An 11309-nucleotide genomic window follows, 5' to 3' on the forward strand; every position below is an offset into this window, starting at 1 on the left:
AGAGAGTAAAAAATAGCACTAAAATGCCACTGGCTGCATCAGCAACTTTTGGCAACTTAATCCCAAACTCTGACAAACCAAAAACCACCAGTCACTAAATACAGACAGTGATTTCAGTCTGCAATGATATCATATTTATCTGTAAAAGCAAATGGCACATAAACGTTTGCTGCCTCAAGCGTTGAGTGTATGCTGCTAATGACTTCACAGAGGTCTTCATCACCTTTTTAAACGTGTTTCAGTGCTGTTTAAACTAATTATACACACATGACATCTCTGTGGGAGAGTGCTCAGACACACATTGGGTCAGCAGAGAAATAATTTATTAATAATGCAGTAATGAAGGAACTGTATCACCTTGTTCTCTAACAGACACGTGCTCTGACCGCAAAGTCAGATCCTGACACATGTGCTCACACATACATAGTAATAACTGGTGAATAAGCCCTGTGTGAGCACCGTCCGCCATGCTTCAGTGCTCTCCACCAGGGGCTGTCTCCAGCTCAGGGCAGGTATGGGGGGGATAAGAGAGCTGAACATGTAGGGTCCTCTCCTCACTTGAATAGCAATGCTTGAAGTCGCCTAACAGCCTCCTGCTCCTCTCCATTTTCACTATCCAAATGACTCTTAGAGTGACTGAAAATGTATACAGGAAATACTTTTATGGCAAAATTACAGTTTCATTTTCTTAAATTACAATATTCACAGGTTTTCTATGAAAACATAAAAACAGAAATTGCCTGTGTTTTGGATTCTGGACTGTTGATCGAACAAAAAGTGTCGCTTTGCTCATTCTTTTACCTTTTTCTGCTGTTTTATAGACTAAACAACTAAGCCAGTGATGAAAAGAATTATTGTTGAAGCCTCAACAGTTAATTATGAGATCAAAGATCACAATATCTGTAATATGAAGGTTTGAGAAAGATATTTCAGCAATAGTTGATAATACTGACTTGGTGGAAGAGACGGTACTTTATTCAGCCAGTGCGTTTTGGCACAAGGCCTTCTTCAGGGTCTTCCACAAAATAGTTATACATACAAATATATACTACAAGACAGCTGAGACTGTACAGTAGAGATGGACCGATATAGTTTTTTCAGGGCCGATACAATACTGATTATTAGTAGTCAAGGAGGCAGATAACTGACATTTGGAGCCGATATTCATTTGCAGTAAAGTGAAAATACTGACGTCAAAACTTTGAATAATACAAACTCCAGCACTTAACTTCTTGTTTAAATTCTAACAGAAAGTGCAGGGAGCTCCCAGGCTCAGCAGCATGTCTTCTAAAGGTTAAATGAAAACTGTAAACAAAGAAATAGCTCCCTTTTTCTCCTCTCTGCCGTGTGTGAGAGCACTGTGCATGCACAGCTTTCACTGCTGATTGGCTGTTACCTGTCCTGTGGCTCTGTGTGTAACCAATCAGATGGTGCTGTGGGTGGGACAGTGCTGGAGACAGTAGTGACTGCAGACAGAGAGGCGCGGCTGCATCAGAGCCAAAATAACCCAGGTTTTAAATTGATCTGTTTTTTAATAAAGGCCGATGCCGATATGCGTCAAAATGCAGAATATCAGCGCCGATAATCGGTCTGTTCCTACTGTGTATACTGTGTGTATATACTAGGTGAGCACACAGTCACAGAATACTTAATCCCAAGTAAATATAAAAAATGTAAAGCACTCATTATATTTAAAAGCCTCTGAGATAATAAATTCATAAAACGTGACAAGAATCTCTCAAGTTTTCGCAGTTCAGCAAATTAAGTAATTGTAGACAGTAAGTTCAGTTTCCTAATGAAGACTGTTTCCAGACAGTGCATGCCATCACAACAGAGCGCTGACACTTGTAATGAGCGCCACCAGCCCAGATGTGCAATAAACTTGTGAGAATTTTCACAACAAATTCCAGCCATACCAGAGGGACGAGTTATCTGTGATGAGGCCCAGTGGGTCAGTGTCCTGGAAGAAGCTGCCGTTGCATAGATAAGTGAAAAATTGTCCTTCTTAGCCAAACTGACAACAGTGAGACAGATTGTATCAAGCAAGCATCATCTGGAGAACATGACTGATTACTCCATTAGTAAAAAGGTCAGGTGTCACATATGCTTTTTCCTTCCTCTATACAAACATGAAGTGGAAATGAAGAGAGCGAGAAGAGGTCCCTGGGTAACAGCTCTGTTTACGCTGCTCTCTTTGCAGAGCTGCCGTGCATACACAACAGCCTTAGGAGGTGAAAAAAACATCTATATTTGGTTTAAAATGAACCAGCAACAGGCAGTGTCTATGGATATCTGTATGGCTGTGTGTTTGGTGGAGAAGATACGGGTGGAATTCACACTAATATGGTTTTTTAAAACAATCTCCATCCAGATGCATATCACATGACCATTCATGTACACTGAGCATGCATGTGCCAGTGTAGACAGTAAAGGGCTGATAACACCACCGGACACAGAAAGTGTCGCATATCACTTGAGTAATATCTTCTCTCCTGCGTGTCTGTTGTAGCTTTATAAAATGCAGAATTTAAATGCATTGCAGCTGCTAACGAAGATACCAAGGTCAAAAACGCTTGCAGTTTGTTATCCATGTTACATTCACCTCTGGCAGTTGAGGCTGGGCCACGTGATATGACCATGACAAATCAGGGAATTAAGCATCATGACTGATAAGACCTTCTTAGGAAGCGAACATGGGTATCATCATCATTTCCAAATGTCTCCATTTATGTTCATCCAGACTAAGTCTGAGGGACTTGAAAACTCTGGAGTAGAGTGGACAGCAGGTGCAAACAGTGATGCGTTTAAAACCAAAACATATTAGTGTGGATGTAGCCACAGATAGCTACACATAAGCTTGAAGCTATATGCCCACCACACACTGGTCCAATGGAGGACATCTCATCTCATCTTGTTCAGACAGGAACTTCCATCTTGACCAACATGAACTGAGGGACCCCTGTCTCTGTCCTTACGTCCCATCTCTCTCCAGACTACCAACCATCATATTAAAGCAAAATACCAAAAGTATTCTTTCGAAAATGCTCATCACAAATTCCCAAAGCCCAAGGAGATGTCCAAAACCTAAGGTGTTCAAATTACTATCACTGAAGACTGAAACATAGACAGAAAATAAACACAATTAAGAGACTGGAAAACTCAAAAAGATCAATCACTTATCAAAACAGCTGCAGATTAATTTTCTATCAAAAGAGAAAAACCACTAAGGTTGAGCTGGTTAAATAAGCAACATGCTCTTGTTGTAGAACGAAAATTCCCAAGGAGAAGAAAAGTGCCACTTCAGATAAAATTTAGCATTTCCATGAAGAACCTGACAGCTCAAAAACTACAACAACCATGGAGGTAAACAGAGAGTAAGTAGCTATTGTGTGACTTGAACGCAGCCTGTTCTTGTGCTTTTTTAACATATCACTGCGCACAGAGAGCTGCTAGGGTCTGCTAAGGGTGTTTTCTCAAGCTTGATGAGGATGGATAAATATTTTAGTGGTTGAGTGTGAAATCTCTCCACTATATCATCTATGTGTAATTGTGCGTGCCGGAACCAGCCTTTCAGCAGATTTTCCCCTCCAAATCCCAACAGAGAGGTTAAGATCATATAACACAAGCTACTTGCACACACACACACACACACACACAGTGCAGGCGAAGGCCCTGGCGAGAACACCACGTGTGTATTCCCCTGAGGCCATGGACCCCATTCAGTCACAACCACTACCACATTGTTGACACACTATGACTTAAAAAACTTGCATTTCTTAATTGGTTGTTATTCACTAACTACTGAAGACTCCCAATTAAAAAGGATTTATGATGATGGAGCTAAAGAGTACTTGTTAAGAAAAAGAACATCCTGGGTCTCCAGCCTGGTCGTCCCTGCCAAGCAGACATCTCCACAGCCACTGAAATGGGACAACACAGTACAGAAAATACCACTTGGCAGATGCTGTTATTCAAATTGACCCCCAGTGTGATATTTCTTTGTAGGAGAAGAGTATCTGCAGCGAACACAACTGTCGTGAAGTTCAGTGCTGGGCAGGCTGCCTTTTAAAACACTCTTCTAGTGTAAACAAAGCAGTGTTTAACCTACTGACTCACAGCCCATGGGTCTGGTGATGCCATGGTCTGGGTGGGTTATTAGTAGAATACCTTTCACCAAATCATCAACACACAGCCAGGCTGGCCACTTCTCATAGTCAGCATTAGCTAGCAGATGCTAGCCTTGTTTATCACCATTAAAAACCAAGCCCCAGGGCCAACTCATTGATAGACATGGCTCCCGTAGTGGAGCCGCCTGTCCTGATATAGGTCAGTGTTTCACACGTTTTCCCAAGGACGAACGTGTGCAAATGCACACTCACACACATTAATACATAAAACCTTAGCTAGAGCCTTTAAAATCCATAATTAACTAAACTGGCGGGTTGCACCTTGGCAAAAGATAACACTCTGCTCTACCTGAGGGGAAGAAGAAGGACGAGGGAGACACACACTTACAAATCTTCCTCATTATTACCATAATTTCTTCCACAGCATGCTGAAAAAAGGAAGCAGTGGAACAGTGAACTAGTAGGTGTTTCACTCCCTGTGGAGAACAGGGTGATGTCAGTTCACTCCACGAGGTGAATGGGACACATGCACAGGAGATGGAGCTGGGCCTCAGGCTAATACTCCCTGTCACCTCTTGGAAAGGGACACACTAGATCACACAATTGCAAGAACTGACACATGCACCACATACACATACATACACACACACACACACACACCTCCTTGGGCTGAGAGTTATAATGACATTCAGGCTTTGTAGAGCACCCCCAAGTGTCATGCTAGGGCATGAGGTGTGCAAATGGTGGGTAATTTATTTTATTCACAGTGAAGCAATCATCTATACAGTGGTGTATGTTATAGGACAATATGCATTGTCAAATCCACAGTCAGTCCAAATATTCAGGTTGGGGAGGCCACTGATCCATTCAGCTGGGTAATATTAACTTGGAGACAGAGGAGATGACAATACACGGACACAGACACTATGGTTCGCTGAATAACCTCTCAATGGTCTGTGACTGTAGCATAAATACTGTTAACAGTGCGTGGACTGCATTGTGATGTTACAACCATGACATTGTAACTTCATCCTAAATCTGGGACGCTGCGCAGTTGTGGTCTGGTGCACTGAAATTACAATTTTTCTGTTTTCACCAAGTATTAACTGCAGAACAGTTTAAAGCTGCGTGGATTATGAAAAACAAAGACAAACAAAATCTCCTCTTTCAGTCCATTCCTTTATGCACCGTGCTTGTGTTACGTCCCCCCACTGTGAGAAAACACAGACACACACACACACAACTTTTTTCCAAAGATGAACCAGAAAAGAGCATGGCCCAAAGGCAAAGGATGTCTCTTAACATGAGTCAAACTAATGGACTGCCTCCCTCCACCGTGCCCCTGACCTCTCTCACTCCCTCACTCGTCCCGTCTCCAATGCAACCTCTCTCTCCCTCCTCATTCTTGGTCCTAACCTCTTTTCTTTTTCCCACTTTCTCCCACCCTCACCCCACATCCTCTTCGTGTCTGTGCCTCAGGACGCAGCAGCAAACACAGGGCAGGATCAGTCTGACAGCAACAAGACAGATGTACACAACACAGTCACATGCATGTGGGTGACAGACAGGGTTTTGGCCGAAGTCGCCAAGTCGTTCATGCATAATCAAATGATGCATGTGCATAAATATGTACACAACTACAGGATGGATTCTATTTTCCATAAGGACCAACACCTACATAAATTCACGTAATTCCAGGGGACACACACAGAGCAGTGATTAGAACACTGCTTTCCAAGCACAGTTCAGTATGACCTATATATAGACCTGTATCTGCGACTTCATGGATCTAACTGTGCAGAAAACACACACAGGAAACACTCATGCCTACACGATGCCTTTCCTGACTGCGGTGTTGTCTTTTGGTTGGGTCTCCCTTCGGTGAATCCAGTCTCTTTTGGGATCAAAAACCACAACTGGTACTTCAGTGGAGTCTTAAAAAAGCTGTGGCTGTAGCAGCTATCCACACAGAGAACAGCAAGTTGACTGATAAAAGGCCGCTCTCTCCTCCTACAAACTGTAAATCACAGACAATCTGTCGAACACAACGAGTAAGGCAGCGATTCAGAAATCTCAGACCAGGCGTATTTGTGTGTGGCTGACTCAACACATTTGGCTTTAAAGCGTCCCTCCTGTCTCACCAAAACCTTGGCTAAACACTCACTTAAAATGGTGATTTTCATATTTTTTATAAGGCAGATTACAGATAGAGCAGGAAGATTTCTTTGGGTCTGTGCTTGTGCACGTTTGAGTGAGAGACAAAGAAATTGCTTGTGACTGTGTGGGGTAAAAAAAAGAGCACACACTGTTTTCAGGCTTGCCTAAACATGTACTATGCGGCACAGGTCTTATCACCCTGTCAAACAGTCAACCATCTCTGTGACACCGCAGAAGTCCCACAACCAGTCAGCCTGCTCTGACTGACTGACTACGTCTGTCAGGCCTGCCAAGCTCCTGATTCACATGGAGTTTCTGTTTGTACGCCCAATGAAGTGTTTTATTCAAGACCAGCAGTTTGGATGACACAGTCAGTTATTCATGCGTCGGTCAAAGCAGGGAACGGTTTCCCCCTCAAACAGATTCTCCCCACTCATTCAGCTGCCTCGGCTGAATATCAAAACAAAGTGAGTGCCTCCCTCGACACCCACTGCTTCTGTTCCTATGTTCCTCAGTTCCTTTATGTGCCATATCAAGTTGGAAAGTCCCAGGTGTGGTGCAGGTACTACAGCTATTTATCAGAACAAAGCCAACTGCAATATAAAGGCTGAGGACTGGAGAGGCTGGGTCAAAAACCCTGGAGCTGTGTATGGACTGATCCTGCTGCCATTTTTTTTTTCTTTTTTGTGGTTTACTGGTCCTGGTTATTAGTCATCACAGCAGCAGCATGGGAACACTCAGCCATATCTACTTTCACACGCACACGACTGTCACAACACTCGACTTGGTTGCAATGGAGTATAATTATGTGGATACACGTTAATGATATGCCAAGCTTCCTTCTAAAGGAAGATTACAAAAGAAAGGTAATTGTAGAAACCACAATATAATTCAGCTGTCATATTCTGCAACAGAAACTATTATTCTGAAGGGAGTTTGTAGTGATCTTACTGTTTCTAAGTGAATTTCTTGTTTGTTTATATCGCAGCTGTAATATTCCTACAGTATGGAGATCTTTTTTAATATCATATTTGCATTATGGTTTTAATTCACTATTGTCTAAACGCAGTGTCTCATTCCACAGAGGATGGTTGCCAGTTATTGAACACAGTCTGCCTGGTTGAAATGTCGGGACTTCTCTGTGCAAAAACATTCCCTAAACGTGCACTGCCATGTTTATCCTCTTACCCTTGCAGTGGGATATCATCCCAAAGTGGCCTGGATGAAAAACCTTCACAGTCACTAACGATGACCAGATGTGCAGTGTGTGCATGACTCATGACGGTCTGTGCCCTGCCCTTTAATCTCTGCAGCAAGTTGCCAGCAAGACTGCCACTGGGTCAAAGCACACGGTACCGTGCCCGAGTGCTGTATGTCTGGGGCAACTGTTACACACAAGCCATGTAGGACGTAAAAGGATCCTATCTGCATGTTGGGATAAAACAACGAAACTGGGAATGCAACAACTGTTATCACGTCCATGGCGTTTAAAAAGGCAGTAATGGCCCTTTATTTAATTGTTGTGGGATAGGCCGGCGTCTATTTAAAATAATCTAGTATTACCAAGGGGTATAAGATCGCATAAATACGATTAAGGTCACTGTACATTAAATAATTACCACCATTAGTTACTATACAAATGTTACCACGCTTTTGGTGCGTGTGCGCGTGCGTTGGAGTGTGTGCGTGCCACATACCCTCAGGATATTATGAGGGGCTAATTGGAGAGCCCCCGGTGACCGACGTTAACCGCGAAAACAATGAAATAAAATCAGAGACGCAGCACTTACTTGCCAATGACCTCGCAGAGCTCGTACACATCTTCAAAGAGAATGTCGTCGTCCGCCATAGTCCGACCCCGGCTGGGGAAAAATTATCCCCAAAAATATGCGTCCCAAGCCCGGTAATACGCTCCTAAAAAACGGTGGAAACGAAGGCCACGAGCAGCTGACCGTTTGGCAGGAATACCTGACAACACACCGCTCGCACCGTCAGCTGCAGGGCAGTCGGTAAAGAGTTCCCAAGAAAGGTTTCTAAATCCCAGTTGTTGCCTCCTTTCGTCGACCCCCCGCCCCCCCACCAAAAAAAAACGCTGCGTCGCTGTGGGTGAATCGGCACAGGGAGAGCTCAATAATCCAGTTTGGGAGTCCACCGGTTCGGCCCCGCCTTTCCCACAGCTTCCCGGTATCGTACTCCCGTGTCTCAAAAAGCAAACCGTGCAAACATTATAGTAAACTACTCCGCCGGTGTGTCTGCTGCTCCCGTTAACGGCTCCGGCGGCTGTTAACACTGGCCGAGAGAGGATGAAATGCCCGAACAGACCCGGTGGGCAGTGTACATAAGGCTCGGGTTACAGGACTGATCCAGGTGGGCTGCACGGGTCTCTTCACATCCCGAACAGCCACGGGTCACACTTGTCAGGGATGCGTGCACACAGTCCTCCTGTCGTGAAACTGACAAGTCTCCCAACGGACACTTAAGAAAAGCTCCGCTCTCCGGCTCCTTCTCCTCGGCTCGGCGGCACTTTCCAGCCGTTGGTTTGTGTTTTCTTCCTCCCACTGTCGCCCGTCTGCCCGGACGGTTTTCTCCACGGAGCTTCCAGAACACCAAGCTCCTCCTACACGGGGGTTATGAAACTGCTCCGCGGCCCTCCATTTCGGCGCCAAGCTGTTACCCAGGGTTCTCCTCTGAGGTCCTATAGGCTTTGAGCCAACATGGCGGAGCGGCGGCGCCATAAAGGCTTTTCTGAGACCGCAGTTTCCTCAGGACTTTTTCAATGGATAGACATGAAGTGGAGTTCCCAGCCGGAAGTTAGGAGGAGTATGAATGAAGAGTGTCAGAAACTACCCTGTTTAAATTAAGAAATGAACTGTTTTTCCAGCGGCCAAGCTGAAACTTAAAATCTACCTCTTTAGCCTTGATTTGAGTATTTTATGTTGTCTACTTTATTTCATCATTAAATTCATTGTATTCATTGTTTTAAATGTTCTATTCCATCTCATCGCTTTCATTTGTCACTGTCTTTAATCCTTTTTGTCTAATGTTTGTCATTATTACTATTGTTGTTAATTTACTTTCATTGGTAAAGTACTGAACTGCACTACCCTGTATGAAAGGTGCTATACAAATAAAGTTTGGTTGACCTTGACTTAATTGACATCATTTATTCAGATTTTTATGGTGAGTCTACACAAATGGCCACAAGGCTGAAACAATCAGTCGATCAATCACAAAGGTGATGAGTGATTATCGGTTAAAGGATTACTTCCAGTAGAAACAGCAAACAGCTGGTTTTGCTGCTCATCTCTATTTTTATCTCACTATAAACTGAACTACCCCATTTAAGTACAGAAGTTATCTTTCTCTCAGTGCCCAAGCCTGACCCAGTAAATTTAGATTTTTCTACATAGAACTAATCATCAAACTATTGGAAAAATTCACCACAAAAATACAACCTTGAATACATTTTCAAGTGAAACCAGGGAGCTGTACACCACTACAGACAACCGAGACAATACTGCTGTGATACTGGGGTAAATTACAGTGAATTTTAGTGTAAATCTTTCCACTTACATAAACAATTGTTTTTTTCATTTACACAATTACATTTGCATTATCCTCCAATCCAGGAAATGCTAAGTCTGAGTTTACAAGGTGCATGGATTTACACTCAGCATTGAATTATGATACAACACGAGAGTGAAATAACAGGTCACACTGTCAGCCTGTTTCCTGACAGCTCTCATGATTATAGTGTTCCCCCTCTTGAGCTGATTTTTCCTTGGAGCTGATGCTTGTCTCTCACAAACTGTGCTACTAGCCCCAAAAAATACAACCCAACACAGAGCCACTGTAGACATGTGAGCACAACATACAGACAAGTGCTGTCTATTCATATTTAATGGGCTCTGGTTTGCCAGATGATTGCCTAATTAATGGTGAATAATTAAGCAGGAGTTAGCAAACCCAGGATGATGAGCTTGTTCTTTTATTTATGATTTTTCAACAAAAAGGATTTGATGTAATTAAATAAGCCCCACAGCAGCTACTGTAGGTATTTTTTCCCCCCTCCATACACGGTTTGCTTATGCAGCACAAAAGCCTTTTATTTGGGCCATTTGAAACCTCACTGATCATGTGAGGTTGCGTGAGCCTGTGATGGGGATGTTGTGAGGTGATGAGCGGGAGGCAGTTTGGCTTAGGAATAAGAGGAATCAGGGCATCAGAGAAAATCTTATCTCAAACCAACACACCCTTCTAGACTCAGCCGGTGGGGCCAAGGTGGTGTGTGTGTGTCTGAGTGTGTGTGTAACGTTCATGTTTGTGTTTAACTGAAGTTCTTAGCCCCCCACTCCCAGTAAATCACAACCAGAGCTGATTTACCATGTTTACCTGTTGTAAACTGTGCAGGTGGGTTTCCAATAAACCGACCAACGTGCAGAATCAGCCGAGATTCTACCTTCACGATTTTTTCATAAATGTGCAGCCTGGCTTCACCAAGTAGCGTATGAACAGTTTCCTGAAGTCATTTCTCATGTTATCACTACATCATTTCTGCACTGACTAACCCCTGACACTAACCCTGTAACCACTAACCAAAACAGCATTAAATGACAACGTTCCTGATGACGTGTTAAAATGTGTAAGTGTGTTGTAATGCAACCATATGTCTTCCCAATGATGTTGTGTTGGAAAATACACAGATACTACTGCCTTGATCATGTTCTTTAGCAATGTTTTTTCAAGGAAATGAAGCACCAGGAGATGTAGGTGGGCGGTCAGGATGGATGGCAGGTGCAGGACTTGGGCAACAAAAGGACTCTGGGTCTCTGTTCTGGAAAAGTTTGTTGTTTTGGTTGATAAACATGTTTTGTCTGAAGTCAATGAAAACTTTATCTGCGTAAAACCAGACCATGATCTCTCCTTAAGCTGTTGTGACTTGAGGGCCTAAAGATTTACCATAAAAAATCTCCAATGATTAAGCTGATATGAATTGATGTTGTAGAAAAACCATATCTTGCAACT

The 11309-nt window shown here is 43.3% G+C and overlaps 1 protein-coding gene across 1 annotated transcript in view; it reads right to left on the reverse strand.

The window, feature by feature from the left end:
• Positions 1–9284, reverse strand: part of caska (calcium/calmodulin-dependent serine protein kinase a) — a 122418-nt gene extending 113134 nt beyond the window's left edge. The window contains 1 exon segment of the mRNA XM_051076040.1: positions 8075–9284. Within this exon segment, the coding sequence (XP_050931997.1) occupies positions 8075–8133 (59 nt within the window). The 5' untranslated portion in view covers positions 8134–9284.
• Positions 9285–11309: the final 2025 nt, after the last annotated feature.

This window comes from Lates calcarifer, linkage group LG1 (assembly GCF_001640805.2).
Source record: "Lates calcarifer isolate ASB-BC8 linkage group LG1, TLL_Latcal_v3, whole genome shotgun sequence".
NCBI classification, from domain to species: domain Eukaryota; kingdom Metazoa; phylum Chordata; class Actinopteri; family Centropomidae; genus Lates; species Lates calcarifer.